This window comes from Pan paniscus, chromosome 13 (genome assembly GCF_029289425.2).
Source record: "Pan paniscus chromosome 13, NHGRI_mPanPan1-v2.0_pri, whole genome shotgun sequence".
NCBI lineage: Eukaryota > Metazoa > Chordata > Mammalia > Primates > Hominidae > Pan > Pan paniscus.
Genome location: NC_073262.2, coordinates 23,651,818 through 23,670,760, shown reverse-complemented (window position 1 = coordinate 23,670,760; position 18,943 = coordinate 23,651,818). Strand labels below are relative to the sequence as shown.

The window sequence follows — 18,943 nt, the reverse complement described above, 5'->3', positions numbered from 1 at the left end:
GTTTTCAAACTCTTATACCAATTGTTTCCACTGTAAGTGCAAAAGAAAGAAAAAGCTAGTCCTTTACAAGCTCTATTTGGAGAGGGGATGGCTTGGAAGGAATCAAGGGACACTTGGCACTTGGGTGAACAAAAATTGAAGAAAAAGATCACACTCAGCTCTGAGAACCTTTAGAGTTGTGGAGTGAAATGCTACGCACAGTGGTAAATGGTTGCTCTTGAAGTCCTTCGAATCTTCAGTTGAGTTTACAGGAATCACCAACTGCTGAATGTAACTGCCTTTGTTTTGGAAAATGTAAAGAGTCAAGTCTGCATATTGGTGGGCATGGAGCCACAACTGAATTGGCCCACAAGACCATAACAGGATGAGCCAGCACTGGCAGGGGACATCTGAATCACTTAAGGTTGATTTCAGCAGACATGGCACCAATACACATAATCTATAAACAAAACTTTTTATTACAGTGCACTTATTGTAGTTGAAAACATGCAGCACCATTTGAAACAAAGAAGATTCAGAAACATGGAAATAAGTTTTGTATCTAAACATAAATGGATGGTAAAAATTAAAGTTTTCATTTCTTAAGGAAAAGCATATTCATTTTTGTCAAACATTTACAGTAATCCAGGTTAAAAAGCTATAGTTTTCATGATTCTGTTAAGTCTATTCTTCAAAGTATGCTATGTGAGGTTGACCTAGAGAACACTTGACCACATCTACTTCTCCACCTCCATTCTTTGCCCGTTGAAAGTGAATGTTAATTAAATCCTCCACAATTTCTTCATCCATTTGAATGCCTTCCATTCCTGTCAGAAGCACTGTCCTCTTAGATGTTCCTGAAAATATCTAAGAAGGAAAAAATGATAAATAGAAAGATTTCTAAGAGCTTTGAATTACAAAACTTTACATTCATAATCTCTGCTTAATATTTTTTATTTTATCTTAGAAGAGACAAGAAATCTTAGGAAGATTTTCCAAGCAAGAGAATATCCAAGTCAGATCTGAGTTTTAGAAAGAGAACTCTGGTGGCATTAAGGAACACAGAGGAAAGGAGGGATGCTCTGGGAACAGAAAGACCAGGTAAAGAGGTAGTCAGAAGTGGAGCTGGCAAGATTTAGTGACCAAATGAACGTTGGAGGTGAAGCAAACTGAAGAGTTAAGTATGAGTTCTAGCTTTTAAGTTGGTGGAGTAGGTAGATGGTGGTACCATTGGATACCTGAGAAGGAAGAGGAAAAGGGAGCAGATCTGGGGTAAAGATAATGAGTTCAGAGAAAGTAGGCAGGAATTCTTTCTCATGCTCACTGACAGTAGACACATGAGAGAAATGCAACTATGTCTCCATGTACAAAAATAAAAATTGTGCCATTATCTGAGTAATTTCAGTTTTTAAAATTGTATAATAAAGTACAGTTTTGCATTAAAATGCTCCTTCAAAAGACAAACTCATTTTGCACCAAGCAAAAATGAAGTAAAGAAACCATTTTGCTATCCCTCATTGATAAGATTCATAAGTAACAGACTCACAACAACTTTATTTTTTGTGGGGTGGGTTTGGGCAGTGAGTTCTGAAAATGAGAGAATAGAGATGACTTTACCTGATACTTTTTCAAGTGTATTTCTGTGTATGGAGAAACAGTAACTCTATGGCAGGTTTGATTTATATAAAGAGGGTATTCTTTCTTTTTCAAAATCTTGTCAGCCACTAAAAGCAAAACAAAAACAATACTTGTCTTTTTTATATCATAAGCATTTTTAACCAAAGTTAAAACTTCCTTCAAAGAGAACACTATTACAGTAAATATTGAGTTAAAAGATTAATTTTTAAGAAATTCTAAAGCCCACTTTGAAGACTTCACAGTACATAATTTTGAAAACTACAAGACCACACAATAATGAGGTTTAAAGGCTTCATTCCATCTTGAATTATTCACTGCAGTCAATCAATGCACAAAGGGTTGCAATGTCCTCAGACAGATCTACTTTGAGCTATAAAAAATACCATAGTCTTTTGCAGAAAGTAACCCACTCATCTAACAAGACTGGAATGTTTCCCAGTTTCTCAAAAGCTGTAAGTGAAAACTATGATTAGAATGCTACATACATTTTTTCAATATATTCAATAAACTGAAGTAATGATGTTAACCAAAGCAGGGAGGGGATTGAATGCCATCTAGAAAAACTGAAAGGAAATAAAAATTCATCAGTTTTCTACAACACAAAGAATAGTCTATTTTTTAGCAGTATTTTTTTCTCCTAGAGTGGTGAAAGGATGTGTGTCAAGACTGTAACATTTAACAAAAACAGTTCTTGGGAATATACAACCATGTTTTTTATGACTCTTCTCACTCATCTACCTTGGATCAGCAATATGGTACAATGATTAAGAGTGTAGGCCCTCATTGGCGAGAATATGGAGAAATTGAAACCCTGAGGCAATGCTGATAGAAATGTAAAATGGTACAGCCACTGTAGAAAACAGTATGACAGTTCCCCAAAATATTAAAATAGAACATGATATGATCCAGCAATTCAACTTCTGGGTATATACCCGAAACAACTGAAAGCAGGGACTTGGACGGATACTTGCTCGTTAATGCTCAGAGCAGTATTTTTCACAATAGGCAAAAGGTGGAAGCAACCCAAGCGTCCACCAACAGATGAACAGATCAACAAAATGGATATATAAAATACACACACAGAGAGAGAATATTATTCAGCCTTTAAAAAGGATGAAATTCTGATACATACCACAACATGGATGGACCCTGATAACATTATGCTAACCAAAATAAGACAGACAGGAAAAGGACAAATATTGTATAATTCCACTTGAATGAGGTACCTAGAATAGGCAAATTCATAGAGACAGAAAGTAGAATGGTGGTTACCAGGGGCTGGAAGAAGAGGTAATGGAGAATTATTGTTAAATGGGTACAGAGTTTCAGTTTGGGGTGATTAAAAAGTTCTAGAGATGGATAGTGGTGATGGTTGCACAACATTGTGAATGTACTTAGTACCCTTGAATTGTACATTTAAAAATTGTTAAAATGGTAAATTTTATGTTATATATATTTTATCACAGTTAAAAAAAAAAAAAGAGTACAGGTCCTGAGTCAAATAGACCAGCTTCAGTCCTAGCTCTGCTACTTATGAGCTATGTGGCCTTGGATATGTTGCTTGACTTCTTAAAGCCTCAGTTTCTTTTTCTGTAAAATAAGCATAATTACAGTACCTACCCTGTAGATTATTGTGATGAGCCAGTAAGACACAGTTTATGAAGTATCTGGCATATTTATCTCCAGAATACCTTCACATCCTTCAGTAGTTACCTGTTGGATAACCTATAACCTGCAGAAGTATTTTTCCCCGTCTGGCTAGATGTAACCTCTAGGAGAACATCCCCAGATGGCCCAAGGACACAGGTTCCAAAGCTAGTATTGTCTCTCACAGTAGAGTTATAAATTGCATTCTAGTTTATTTTATTTTATTTATTTTATTTGGGTTTTTTTGAGACCGAGTATCACTCTATCACCCAGGCTGGAGTGCAGTGATGCAATCTCGGCTCCCTGCAACCTCCACCCGCCAGGTTCAAGCAATTCTCCTGCCTCAGCCTCCCAAGTAGTTGGGACTATAGGCATGAGCCAGCACATCCACTAATTTTTGTATTTTTGGTGGAGAAGGGGTCTCGCGATGTTGGCCAGGCTGGTCTTGAACTCCTGGCCTCAAGTGATCCACCCGCCTCAGCCTCCCAAAGTGCTGGGATTATAGGCGTGAGCCACTGCGCCTGGCCAGATTTTTTAAAATCCAAGTTATAGACAAACTAACAGCAAACAGGCTAAATGAATATAGGAATTTGGCAAATTAAAATCTGGATGCTTGACTATGGAAGTTTCCACCAAGTTATTGTTCATTTCCAAGACAACATATTACGGTAGCCCTCAAGACCCCTTCCTTTTATAGCTCTCCCTAACACATCCCACCAGGATGTCCTAAACATCATCCAAAAGCTCAGGTCAAAAATGCATATTGGGCCAGGAGAAGTGGCTCATGCTTGTAATCCCAGCACTTTGGGAAGCCAAGGTGGGCGTATCACTTGAAGTCGGGAGTTCGAGACCAACCTGACCAACATGGTGAAACCCCGTCTCTACCAAAAATACAAAAATTAGTCAGGCATGGTGGCATGCACTTGTAATTCCAGCTACTCGGGAGGCTGAGGTGGGAGAATTGCTTGAACCCGGGAAGCGGAGGTTGCAGTGAGCTGAGATAGTGCCACTGCACTCCAGCCCGGGCGACAGAGCAAGACTCTGTCTCACAGGAAAAAAAAAAAAAAAAAAAAGGATATTGACATGTTTTAATGTGCCCAGAGAAAAGCCTGGAAAGACACCCAAATAACCATAACTAACTAAATAGTAGGAGAAAGGGAAGTTTGAGGAAATGTCTCTTTTTTTTTTTTTTGAGACGGAGTCTCACTCTGTCGCCCAAGCTGGAGTGCAGTGGCGTAGTCTCGGCTCACTGCAACCTCCACCTCCTGGGTTCAAGCTATTCTCCTGCCTGAGCCCCCCGAGTAGCTGGGATTACAGGCATGCGCCACCACACCTGGCTAATTTTTTTGTGTTTTTAGTAGAGACGGGGTTTCACCATGTTAGTCAGGTTGGTCTCGAACTCCTCACCTCATGATCTGCCTGCCTCGGCCTCCCAAAGTGCTGGGATTACAGGCATGAGCCACCGGGCCCGGCCGAAATGTCTCATTTTTACTAAATGTATGCTCTTCTGTATTATTTCACCTTCCTTAAAAAGCATGTATTACTTTGTCATGAAAAAATCTAATCCATCAATTTTTTTTTTAATTTTGTTTTTTGAGACAGGGTCTCACTCTGTCTCCCAGGCTGTAGTGCAGTGGTGCAATCACAGGTAACTGCAGCCTCGACCTCCTGGCCTCAAGTAAACCTCCCACCTCAGCCTCCTGAGTAGCTGGGATCACAGGCATGCACCACTATGCCTGGTGATCTCGGCTCACTGCAACCTCCACCCCCTGGGTTCAAGTGATTCTCCTGCCTCAGCCTCCCAAGTAGCTGGGATTACAGGCACTCGCCACCATGCCTGGCTAATTTTTGTATTTTTAGTAGAGATGGGGTTTCGCCATGTTGGCCAGGCTGGTCTTGAAATCCTGACCTCAAGTGATCCGCCTGCCTCCGCCTCCCAAAGTGCTGGGATTACAGGGGTGAGCCACTGCACCCTGCCTATTTGTAGCAATATTATCTTTCCTAGTACTGTCCCTGGAAATAATTTCCTACACTCTACTATTTTATAAGGTTTTTTAAAATCCCCAATTATCATGCTAATACATTCCAAATAAAAGAAGTAGAATAGGAATACTTTCAGAAACAACAGAACATGACTGAAATGGCAAAGTGTCTGTTAACCTTCTACACCCTTGAGTACCTCCAATCTCCACAAACGTGATGACTGCACTCCCGGACTGTCTGTCATAGTCCACGCGGTCCACCTCTCCGCCTCCATTTCGGGACTTTGAAAAGCTCAGCTCTAGTTTGTCTCTCATTTGATCTTCAGGCAATGTGTCAGGAATTTCAGTAACATTGATTTTCATTTTAGAAACTTCTACATAAACCTGGAAAATGATTTGATGTTCAGAAATATGGATGAGAGAAGTGCTTGTGATGAACAGAAATCCAAAAAATTTTAATCATCCTGTTACCTGGAATCTGACTCCTGAATTTAATGGAACTGGCTTGGCCGTAACCTCCAGATTTACATCTTTTATCTGTACATGATGTTTACTCATGCTTACCACATTTTGAGCAACTGAAAAATAATTCAGGAAGGAAGTATTAATTTCCAATATTTTAAGAATGGTTATGCTTTTGGTTTAAGAACAAATTATCCTGAATATTTTTAATTTTCTTTAATATTAAAGGGTCTAATTTTAAAAATTTGGCGGGGGGTGGTTCCAAGTGATAATGGTCTTGCCACCAAAGTAGAATATATAATTTGGGGGGTCAGGGGGAAGGAGGACCAGATCTCACTCTGTCACTGAAGCTGGAATGCAGTGATGTGATCATAGCTCACTGTAACTTCAAACTCCTGGGCTCAACAGATCCTCCCACCTCAGCTTCCAGAATAGCTACAGGTGCATGCCACCACGCCTAGCTAATTTTTTTAACTTTTTGTAGAGACGAGGTCTCACTTTGTTACCCAGGCTGCTCTGGAACTCCTGGACTCAAGCAATCCTCCTGCATCGGACTCCCAGACAAAGTTCTGGTATTATCGGGATGAGCCACTGCTCTTGGTCCCAAAGTAGAATATATTAATGTCAAATTATATCAGCAAAATCACAATGTAGAAGTTCTCAAGTTCTAGATTCTTCTCATAAGATGAATCTTTTATCTCTTAAGAGATAAGCCTAACAATCTTCCAGAATTCATATATTACTTCAGCTCAGCCACATACCCTTCCTTCCACTATTAACAATTACCAGAGGAACAATTACCTTCCACTATTAATTACCATTAATGCACAGCCAGAAATTCTCCCATGTTCAGTAAGCTGGGAAAACTTTCATGGCTAAGTGTCATTTGTACAATTAGTCTTGATTTTACTTAACCTTATCATTTGTTACTCCTTAATATGTTACAAGCACTAGAGCAATATATATTCATTTGCTCTGTCTTCTCAAGGATTACATGTTAAAGACTACATAGGCTGGAATATCAAAGAGTGAGTCTTTTTTTTTTTTGTCATACTTAATGACGAATTCCACTTTTGCAAAAATGCTCTTGAAATCATTCTTTAAAAAGTTGATAGTCCTGCTATATTGATCACAAAGCTGTCAAGTCTAATTTACCTATGCAAATGGGAGAGGTTTAGTAAAATTCTAAAAGTCACTAGCACTCCAAAAGGCAACTCTATGTCAATTAAAAATGTGAGTGGGCATTTATTTTTAATTGTGTGGCATGAGTTTATAATACTTCAGTTGTTGATATTTGGGGCTACTATTCCAATGTATCATGAAAATAAGTGACATTCACTCTCTGTCTTATAAAACTTCACATGTGTTTATGACAACCAGACCAGATGGCACCACACCACAGCTGGAGGAAGAGAAAAAAAGGGCCAGAAGGCAGGGCCTTGGCCATGTGGGAATTCAACTCACTGTACCAAAATATGACTCTATAACTTGGATGATGGTTTTTTGTTTTTTTGTGTTTTTGTGTTTTTTTGCTAATGACAACAGACAATAACAGAAAATATCAATGAGTAATACTCAGATGATCCTCTTTCCCTCCCACTCTTCCACAAACCCCCAACATCTGGTGATCTGATACAGCTGAGAGGGACCACTTGTGTTTCAACTTTTGTGACTCTGACAATCAAGAGCCAACTCCTACTTAATTGTGTTTCAAACCTACTGCTGTCCCAGGAGATCGGGAGCTCAGAGCCACGTCAAGCGTAGAAGCAATGATGTAGGTGCTTTTAGAGAATTCCATTTCCAACATTCCCAGGAAATTGCTGTGCAGAAACCCTGCCTCCCAAATCCTCATTTATATCTATCTTTTAGTTATATCCCGATTACCAGTCGCCAATATGAGTCCTGGACTCCTCTTCTACCTGTAGCAGTAGCTCCAGGGTGAAGGAAAACACACTGGCGATGCATGTCTTCTACGCGCAGATACTGTCCTGCTGGAATGCCTTTCAACATTTATTTTCAGGCTACAGTGGTGCACCAGTTTTGAGGAAACATGGGTTGTAGACTGTCAGAATATGAGCACTGGAAGGGCTGGGAACACCATCTGGTCCCTCACCACGTAACTTAAATAAAAGAACAAAGGCCTGGGCTGGTGGCCTACCGAGAGAAATATTGGCCCAGTGGAAGTACATAGACTCTCAGGGTTTGGCTCTAAGCTCTGCAACTAACCGTATAGACTTTAAGCAAGTTAATTATCTTCTTCAAGCTTCTGTATCCTTATCTGAAAAATTCCTAACATGTAGCAAAAACTAACATCCATTAAGTTTGTATTAAGTGTCCAACATTGTGCTAAGTATTTTATCAACATTTCTCATTTAATACTGAAAGCAGCCTCATGAAGTAGGTACTACCATGAAGCACCTGTATAAAACCCTGAGGTTATAAAGAACCTATCCCAAATCATGCTTCTAGGAAGGGACAAGGCTGGCACTCAAAGCCAGATCCTCCCCACTCAGGAACCTCCAGCTCTGAACAGGGGCCCTCACCATGGCAGACTTAGCAAACATTAGGTTTCATTCCAAATCTCTAACTCCCAGGCTCTTCTCATTTGTGAGCTATGTGCCCTTAGGTAAATCACTTAAACATCCTCAGAATCTGTTTTCTTGGCTCTGGCATGTCTATATTTAAAGTACACAATAATAACTATCCTATCCTCCTATATTTATGGAATTGTGTGAGTATAAAATGTGATAATGTCTCTGAGAACTGTACAGCTCTACTACCTTGAAATATTACTATCATTATTTGGAGGTAGCATGTGGAGTAGAAAGAGGCTGGTATTGGACATCATCATAGCACCTGGATTTAAGTCCCACAGTCATGGCTTTCTGAATACGAGATCATATTCAAGGCACTTGTCTCAGAGTCAGTTTTCTCATCTGTAAAATGGGAATAATCATACCTGCCTCAGAACGTCACTATGAGGATAAGAAATAAGTGAAGTAATATTAGCGAAGTAATAGCTAAATGTCTATGAAAGTGCTTTCCAAATAACATGGTCATATTTTTTAACATTAGTCATACCTTCTTCTTTTTCAAAGGTGATAAGTGCTTGTCCTTTTTGTATCTCATAAGGAACTTTCGAGCTCACTTGAAACGAACAGGAGATATTTGACAACTGGCTGTCATTCTCAGGAGTTTCAACTGATAAGAATTTCATCTTTGTTTCAGGAATATCCTCTTTAATCTAATCCAAATGAAAATGTTTGATTAAAATCAAGACGAGAAATAACTTAAGTCCTTCCAATGATAATGTAATTTGGTCATCCAATAATTCATTCCCCACTAATTTTAGAACCTTGTAGAATATTGAGTATGGTCTTATTTAACATCTTTAGTAATTGCTTTTTCCCATGTAAGTACTCAGTAATCAAATACTGATCTTTTAATATCATTTCACAGATGAAATTAAAAATATATAATCCTCTCACTGTTTTCTAATCAATGTTTAAACTGTCAATATTGTATGGTGTTCAGTTCTAAAGCCTACATCATTCCTGTGAATAAGGACTTTTTAAACAAGTGCCAATAATAGACTATCTCAAAAGGAAATCATTAGATAGTATGTTTAATTTTGCTGCAAAGTATGAAATATAGTGTTGGGTATAATATGGTATTTCAAATCCAGATAATTTCATCCAAAAAGAAAGACTCCAGAATTAGATAATTTTATTTATTTATTTATTTATTTTGAGACAGAGTCTCACTCTGTTGCCAGGCTGGAGTACAGTGGTGTGATCTCGGCTCACTGCAACCTCCACCTCCCGGGTTCAAACAATTCTCCTGCCTCAGTCTCCCACGTAGCTGGAACTACAGGCACGCGCTACCATACCGAGCTAATTTCTGTATTTTGTATTTTTAGCAAAGACAGGGTTTCACCACGTTGGCCAGCATGGTCTCTTGACCTCATGATCTGCCTGCCTTGGCCTCCCAAAGTGCTGGGATTACAGGCGTGAGCCACCACACCTGGCCCAGAATTAGATGATGTTAAATTTATCAAATTTAAAAATTCCACCTTCCCCAACACCTGCCCATCAACTTTTTAACCATTACCACAACTTAGGTTTATAAAAAATGAGAAGGGACAGTATCAACAAAAATTGTAAGCTGAGGCTACACAGGTGGCTCACACTCGTAATCCCAGCACTTTGGGAGGCCGAAGCAGGCAGATCACCTGAGGTCAGGAGTTTGAGACCAGCCTGGCCAACATGGTAAAACCCATCTCTACTAAAAATACAAAAATTAGCTGGGCGTGGTGGCAAACACCTGTAATCCTGGCTATTCAGGAGGCTGAGGCAGGAGAATCGCTTGAACCAGGGAGGCGGATGTTGTAGTCAACCGAGATCGCACCATTGCATTTCAGCCTGGGCAACAAGAACAAAACTCTGTCTCAAAAAAAAAAAAAAAAAAAAAAAAAATTGTAACCTGAAAGATAAAGGTAGGTGGTTATACTTAGCTGCTTAGAATTATTGGGATTAACAGATTTATATAACTACACATAAATGCACAAATGAGATAGATGCTTGCATTTCTATTGCCCATGGTTATTTTACATGCTGAAAATAACACAGAGATTAGAAATATTCAGTGAGTCATTCGATTTAATCTTACATTTATTCTTTGCCTTTACGCATAACTCCAGTGGAACTTCTGATTACGGTAAGGCTGACATCAAAACAGTCTACAATGTCTGAGTAAAGGCTGAGTGTTACCCAATAATGCAGAAATACCCAGTATATGCTGAGGAGCAAGGGCTTTCTGAAATTAGAGTGAGAAAGCTTGATTCTATTTCTGACCACACTGTGACAGACAGCAAATTTACTTACGCTCTCTGATCACAGGTTTGGTCCTCTGCAAAGTGGGTCGACTAGGGCTGGCTGGTTTCTAAAGGCTCTTTGAGTTGTAAGACTGCATGATTCTAGCTCCAGTCTGAGAAGTAACCTGAATCTTAACAGAGTCTTCTGCACAAAGTCACCCATCTCATAAACACAGAAAACCTCACTTCCTGATATTCAATATCCTATCTCCCACTTCAGAAACAAGAAGTGTCAATGCTTTAATTTTTTTTTTTTTTTTAGGCGGCGCCTCGCTCTGTCGCCCAGGCTGTAGCACAGTGGTGTGATCTCAGCTCACCGCGACCTCCGCCTCCCAGGTTCAAGCAATTCTCTGCCTCAGCCTCCCAAGTAGCTGGGATACAGGCACCCGCCACCATGCCTGGCTAATTTTTCTTTTTTAGTAGAGACAGGGTTTCACCATCTTAGCCAGGCTGGTCATGAATTCCTGACCCCATGATCCACCCGCCTCAGCCTCCCAAAGTGCTGGGATTACAGGCATGAGCCACCGCGCCCAGCCTCAATGCTTTAATTTTTTAACATCTGAGTTGTTAAGAAAAAAAATGGGTGAAAATTATGTACAATTAAAATACAGGAAAATTTAGGAGAGAATTTAAATGGTGAGGATTAATATATGTCCAATTTTTTAAACCATGAAACTCATCTAAATTACCAAAGCACCTTGGATGAGAAGAATTATAAAAGAACTCAGTGAGAAAAGCCAGAATTTGATCCAATAGTAATTTGCTAATGACCATCTTTTTTTTGGTAAATTTTATTAATTTTTTGTTTTTGTAAATTTATTAAAGTGTACGTAAATAATAGAAAAATGCATGTATCATTAAGTACAGCAAGATGAAATTTTACAAAGCTAACACACATGATTGGCACGCAGATGATAGGCAGAACATGACAACACCCCAGAAACCCCCTTGGGTTCCCTTCTGGGTCTTACCTGCTTCCAAAATAACCACTGTTTTAACTTCAAACATCCTGCTTTTGCTTAATTTAAAGGGAAGCATATGGTATGCCCTCTTCTGTCTTTTTTGTGTTAACATTGTGTTTATGAAACTCATTTGTGTTGCTGCATGTCATTATGATCTGTTCATTCTCATTGCTGTGTAGTTTTCTATCATATGACTATACCCCAATTCACTAATTCGTTCTACTATGAAGGAATCATTGGGTTGTTTTCCATTTTGAACTATTACAAATGGTGGTGCCATGGATGATGATAAGGTTTTAAAAATGAATTTTGTATAATTAAAATGCTTTTTCCAAAAACCATGCATCCATCAAAAATGTAGTATATAAAATAATTAAGAGAGTACCTGGAATTCTTTGGTAGCCTCTTGTAACTCCGTTTCAAGCTTTTGGATCTCCTTCTTTAGTTGAATATTTTTCTTTATAATTTCATCAATTAGTCCCTTAAAAATATCAAATGTTACCAAAGAAAGTAAATAGCCCCTGAACTCATTTTTCTGAATGAACTAAAGACTATAAATTTCTCTCATCCTGACCAAAGAAAGACATTAGACAGTCTCAGAATAAATATGACTATGTGAATAATGCATTTGTTGAATATTTTACATCATCACTTGTCTATTCTAACATTGCCAAGTAGTACTATCTCCATTATATAAATCAGGAAACCACCTTTTACACTAGACCGAAGTCACAGAAATTTGTACAGTAAGGCAAAGATTGAGATCAGATCTTCTGAATATTATTTCAGTGCTGCATCAACTCCTTTCCTAGCTATTTGTGAGCATGATAAGACTTTTAAATTGCACTGTAATAGCGGACATATTCTGGGGCAGTTTGTTGTTGGTGTTGTTGTTGTTTTTGTTCTTAATTATCTGTGATTCCCATAGTATCACATAGTACACAGCTACCTTAACGAGCCAGACATATGACCTTGGGGAAGTGGTTTAAGCTACCTGGGCCTCTGTTCCCTCTTGGGGTCTAATGAGATAATTGCTGACTATGCTCTTAACTTGTTGATGCAAATCCAAGAAATGAGGGTGTGAGTGAGAAAGCAGCTAGTGTTGTAAGCCTTATAAGAGAAAGAATAAAAATATGACACTTCTTGTAAGGCTTAAATAACATAATGGAAGTTAAAAAATTTTTTAAAGCCTAACAGCCTCCCAAATTCAAGGTAATGTTGGACAAAGACATACAAAACATGCCTTACTGCAAAACTAATAGATATAAAATAATTTTTAATAATACCCAGTAATTTCCTTTTTACCTTATTTTGTTCATCTTTTATAAATTCATCTGGCGAATGCTCCTTAAGAATTTGTTGTGTGTCGTCTTTATCAGCTTCCATGATTCCCTAATATTATAAAAAATAAATATTGTAAGCATAGCATATATACACAAATTTAAGAACAAAGAAATAAGAACTTTTACCCTTTTATGGAAGAAACATCTCTTCTTTGCTATATCTTTTTTTCCCATCATCAAAGGCTTTATTATCATATGGCTTATATCCAAACAAAGTCTGTATTTTAATAACTCCTTTCTTTTTTTTTCTTTTTTTGAGACAGAGTCTCGCTCTGTCGCCCAGGCTGGAGGGCAATGGTGCGATCTTGGCTCACTGCAACCTCTGCCTCCCAGGTTCAAGTGATTCTCCTGTCTCAAGCCTCCCAAGTAGCTGGGATTACAGGTACCTGCCACCATGCCCGGCTAATTTTTGTATTTTTAGTAGAGATGGGGTTTCACCATGTCGGTCAGGCTGGTCTTGAACTCTTGTCAAGTGATGCACCCCCCTCAGCCTCCCAAAGTGCTGGGATTACAGGCGTGAGCCACAGCACCTGGCCAATATTTCAAATAACTTTCACACCTATAATATATAAAAAGATTCTAAAAATCCTTTGCTTTTCAACAAAATAATATACAGAAAGTAATGAACATTAATGTTCCTTTGTAGTTCATATTCCAACCATAATATCATGCTCCATTTTAAATGAATACTATTTTGGTTTTCCAACGTTTTTCAAAGTTTTTGATTAAAATATTTAATTCTCCCTATTGTTCTCCCCAAATGTAAACAAAGTCAAGAGGCCTCCAACATATGCTTTCTCTACACAGGTGTTCTTACCTGAAGCTTTCACTAACTCTCCCGCTGGGTCCATAAACATGGATTGGGAAGAAATTATATGTTTATTTCTAATAACCTCTAATTGAAGCTTAGCATTCTCTTCAATTATGAATATGGTAACAAACTACAGTAGTATTCACAGCACCTGTGATAGTCACCAATAGAAAGCACAGATAGTTTCATAGAATATTGTTGCAGATATGCTAAAATAGTTTGTGTTTAACATTGCTTCTACATTAGTTACTAACCTCACCACTAGGTCTTGTAATATATTGTGATACATTGATATATATCACTATATCAAACATTTGCTTTTTAAATATTCTGATAACCGTATTTCAATACAATTGATTTCTGGCCGGGCGCGGTGGCTCATGTCTGTAATCCCAGCACTTTGGTAGGCCAAGGTTAAGAGTTTGAGACCAGCCTGGCCAACATGGTGAAACCCCGTCTCTACTAAAAATACAAAAAAAATTAGCTGGGCGTGGTGCCAGGTGCCTATAATCCCAGCCATATTTCAATTGATTTACTTTGTAATTCTATGTATTTTATTTTATGCATTTAATTTTTTTTTAGATAGGGTCCCACTTTGTTGCCCAGGCTGGAGTGCAGTGGGGCACGAACACGGCTCACTGCAGCCTCAACATCCCAGGCTCAAGTGATCCTCCCACCTCAGCCCCCCAAGTAGTTGGGACTACAGGTATGTGCCACCATGCCCAGCTAATTTTTGTATTTTTTGTAGAGATGTGTTTTCGCCAAGTTGCCTAGACTGGTCTCGAACTCCTGGGCTCAAACAATCTGCCCCCCTTGGACTCCCAAAGTGCTGGGATAAGCCACCATGCCTGTCCCCACAGGCATTAACTAAATGTTTTTTTTTGGAGAAAGGCCCATAGGATTTGCCAAGCTGGCAAAGGAATCCATGGTACAAAAACTTTAAGAACTCTTGCCTACATATGAATTTACTGAGATGAAAAACTCTCAGATCAAAAATGGGACAAAGGATATCATGATTCTATGTTTTTAGATACACATTAATAAACAGTCTGCAATATAATTTTCCAAGATTTCAAGTGGCTAAATTCTCAATATTCTTGAAAAAGAAATAAAAGACATCTATTCCTCCTTAAAAATAAAATAGAAGACTAGCAAAAACTTAGCCATGTCTTAGTTTAACGAACACAGGAGTGTCAAAAAAAAGAGAAGAGTCGTATAACACCCAGATCTTGGTTTCTAATAATATTCTTCAATAAAAGAAACCAGGGCTCATTGGAGCAATGGCTGATTCTAGGTCTGGGGTATAAAATATACAAAATAAGCCTGGAATATCTTGTAGTGCCAGAAAAGTAAAAAGCACTAAAACACATGCACAAACACATGCACAAACACATATAATATGATGGGAGTATGTGAAAGGGACATGGGGACCCAACTGAAAGGGCTCCAGTGGCCAAAAGTACATACACAGAATTGATCAAGTAAGTAAATATATGGAGGATAATAGGAGTCAAGTTTTTCACCGTCAGAGAAGATAATTATAAATATGGAAAGGGAGAAAACAAGAATAAATACTGTTGATTGGAACTAGATTTCAATGTAATCCTGCAGCTGTGGTTTCTGATTGATGATTGAGATAGATAGATGATAGATAGATAGATAGATAGATAGATAGATAGATAGATAGATAATAGATAGACAGATAGAAATACCTATGTGTGATTACCCGGGCATGGTGGCACGCACCTGTAATCCTAGCTACTCGGGAGGCTGAGGCAGGAGAATCGCTTGAACCCGGGAGGCAGAGGTTGCAGTGAGTCAAGATTGTGTCACAGCACTCCAGCCTGAGCAACAGAGCGAGACTCCATCTCAGAAAAAAAAAAAAAAGCAATGCCTATGTGTGTATCTTGTGTATATACAAATACATATATACCCTAGCTCTGTCTGCTGAGGCCTGGGAGAGCAGATACAACCACAATGAGCAATGAGCACACTCAGCACCCAGACTTTGGTTTCTAATACTATTCTCCACCAAAAGGAACCAGGACTCTTTAGAGAAATGGTTGATCCCAAAACCAGGATAGAAAAACTGCAAGATGAGCCTGGGACATCTTATGATGCCAAAAAGCAAGGAAATGCTTAAAGAATGATGATGACATGTTGAAAGGACACAGAATCAACCTTGAGATGGTTTTCAGTGGCCAAATCTGGGGATAAATTAAAGATTAAAATAGATAATGGTAGTAATGATTAAATCTGTTGATTAAAGTAAAAAACTGAGTCCAGATAAATTAGAAATTTTGATGAAGAAAGGAATTTTTAGTTAGCTTCAAAATAGTTCCCCACAAAATGTTTATTAATTTCAAAGAAGAAAAGAGTAACTTTACACTGGAGAAGTCTGGCAGACATCAACATAATGAGATAATCAAAGTAAATAATGGAATAAATCAAAATAATGTAACATATTACAAGGTGCACTGAGAACACAATGTAACTTCGACGACAGTCCTGCCAAAGATGCATAATCTGAATCTAAGCATGAGGAAACATCAAACTCAAATTTAGGGGTTCTACAATACAACTGCCCTGTTCTCTTCAAAAGTTTCAAGTTCAGAAGGCCAAGGAAAGACTAAGAAATGTCCATACTGAAGGAGACTAAAGAGACCTCACAACTAAATAGAAAGCATGATCCTCAACTGGATCCTTTTGCTATCACTGGGGCTCAGAAACTGATACCCGGAAGTATGGCATTTTGACATGCTGAACTGAAGATGGCTCAAGGTCTCTCTGACCTCCCCCTCCTCCTCTGTCTCTCCCAAAGCACAGGATGAAGGTGCACTGATGTTCTCCTATCTGCCTAAATGTGGGACCTGCCAGAAAACAGAACAATTACCTCTAGTCCCTTCCCTGAGTTTTTAATTCTGAATTCATATCACAGAAAGAAGACTGAAGTCTGTCAACAAACCTGGGTTACAACCACTGTCTGCTCTGTAAGCCCAACAGGCTTTGTCCAAGGCCATTGTATGTTCTTCGAGTCCCTTGAATTCCTTTAAAAATCATTTACTAACCCCCTATAATCATCCACACTTCCCCATCTCCCTTTCCCCTAAAAAGTAGGGAATATAACCATCTGTACCCCACTGTGCAGTATAATCACTATGTGATTTTTTTCCCCTGTGCACATTAATAAATTTATATGCCATTTCTCCTATTTAATCTGCCTTTGCCCTTCAGAGAGCAAAGAGGAAGTTTTCCCTTGACCCCTACACTATCCAAGACATTATCAGGACAACTGGTGAAATTCACATTGGATCTGATTATTAAATTGTAGTAACATAGCACTCCACATTCCTGATTTTGATGACTGTATTGTGGTTATGTCGGAGCACATCTTTTTTGTAGGAAATATATACTCAAGTATATAATGAAAGATGACAGGTCACCAGATTGGAAATTTATTCTTAAATAATTTAGGAAAAGGAAAAGTTGTTTTACTGTACTTGCAACTTCTCTGTAAGTTTGAGATGCCTTGAGACGATATATATATATAAGTATATATATATATTTAAACCACATCTCTCTCTCTCTCTCTCTCTCTCACACACACACACATATGCATACATATATACATATATATCGCTATTGTATCAACAACTGCAAAATCTTCTTAATGGTCAGCCATGGTCTGATACATTCTAACTCCAACTCACTTTCCCGTCCTATTTAGTCAATTCCTCAACCCAGTTCCCTAACCACACTGAACATTTGGATAGCTCCTTTTCTTTCCTCTGTCCCTCAAACTGTCACATCCTTCCTCCTCTCCCAACCTTAATCCCCATCTAATGAAATCTTACTGTTCTTCAAGGTCCATTCCAAATTTTCCCCAAGCTCCCGAAGCCTTTTCTGATTCCCCCAAAGGATGTTACTCCCCCTCCTTTATCTCCTTTGCGGCGCTTTAATTACGTGTGTACCTATGTCATTTTCCGTGACACATCACTAAAGATGTTGAGGGCTGGGACCATATCTACTCCTCCCTGCAGACCTTCAGAGCACTTTCTCAGTATAAGCTTACACACTGAAAACACTCCATTTAGAGAATTATGTGGTATCTTGACTTAAGTATTTGTTGTACTCAGGACATCACATGTATATGAAGTCCTCTTATTACATTTCAGAAGACAGAAACTGCAATGTTATTTAATTGCTTTTTATTTTTATTATTGTGACAATGCCAATATTCCAAGAGCCTGTAATAAAGGCTCTCAGCATAAATGGTCTACTATCTAACACCACCAGAACCCTTTTGGCATCTTTAGCATCTGGATACTTTTGCTCTATGCATGAGTGGAATGTATGGTCATTCCTTTTATGCAATCATGTAGTAGGCAAAACAATGGCTTCCTCAAAGATGTCCACATCCTAATCCCAAGAATCTGTGATTATGTTAGTTTATATTGCAAAGGAGAATTAAGGTTGCAGATTGAATTAAGGTTGCTAATCAGCTTGCTTTTAAATATGGAGAGCATCCTGGATTATCTGTGGGGGCCCAGTGTAATCATGAGGCTACTTAAAAGTGAAAGCGGAAGACAGAAGAAGAGTCAAGAGTGAGATGTGACCCCGGAAGAACTTTCAGAGGCGCAATGTTGCTGGCCCTGAAGATGGAGGAAGGGCTACTGAGCCAAATAAGGTAGGTGGCCTCCGGGAGATGGAAAGAGGATTTACCCCAAGAGCTTCCAGAAAGGAAGGCAACCCTGCCAACACTTTGATTTTAACCCAGTGAGACCTCAGTAGGACTGCTACAGAATCCTAAGATAGTAAATTGTGTATGTGAGTGTGTGTGTGTGTGCGCGCGCGCGCGTTCCTATGTGTTTAAGCCACTAAAGCCATGTAATTTGTTATGGCAGCGAATTAAAAAAACTGATACAAATCACCATCACCGTATTTCCGTAATACAATCATATAACTGCGGTGCCAGGCCGTGTAGAATCGAATCTTCCTATATGCATGCGTGGCAGCAAAAAGAAAGAAAGGCAATAGAACGTCTGCCTGTTGTACAGACTGGAAACACAGTATTCTCCTTCGGATGTCTCCTTCAAGAAAAACCTTGCCTATTCTGACACGCCAGCCATGACTGTACAACACCGCCCCTGCCAAGAATCGTTTTCTTAAGAAATCCGTTTTCCTAAGGACTATCTCCAGAGACACTCGGAGAAAACAGCGAGGGCCGGGCGCGGTGGCTCACGCCT

The 18,943-nt window shown here is 38.9% G+C and overlaps 1 protein-coding gene across 11 annotated transcripts in view; it reads right to left on the bottom strand.

Annotated features, from left to right (window-relative positions):
* Positions 1–440: 440 nt before the first annotated feature.
* Positions 441–18,943, bottom strand: part of NMI (N-myc and STAT interactor) — a 28,941-nt gene continuing 10,438 nt past the window's right edge. For 10 of the 11 annotated variants that reach the window (XM_063595131.1, XM_034954004.4, XM_055108451.3 and 7 more), the window contains 7 exons: positions 12,849–12,935; positions 11,929–12,024; positions 8,790–8,952; positions 5,718–5,824; positions 5,444–5,630; positions 1,597–1,703; positions 441–846 (listed from right to left, as the gene is read on the bottom strand). In XM_063595131.1, coding sequence (XP_063451201.1) covers positions 664–846; positions 1,597–1,703; positions 5,444–5,630; positions 5,718–5,824; positions 8,790–8,952; positions 11,929–12,024; positions 12,849–12,929 — 924 coding nt within the window. In that variant the 5' untranslated portion in view covers positions 12,930–12,935 and the 3' untranslated portion in view covers positions 441–663. Of the gene's footprint in view, positions 847–1,596; positions 1,704–5,443; positions 5,631–5,717; positions 5,825–8,789; positions 8,953–11,928; positions 12,025–12,848; positions 12,936–15,443; positions 15,714–18,943 lie in introns of those variants that run through there. The other variant, XM_063595132.1, reaches the window with a different exon arrangement.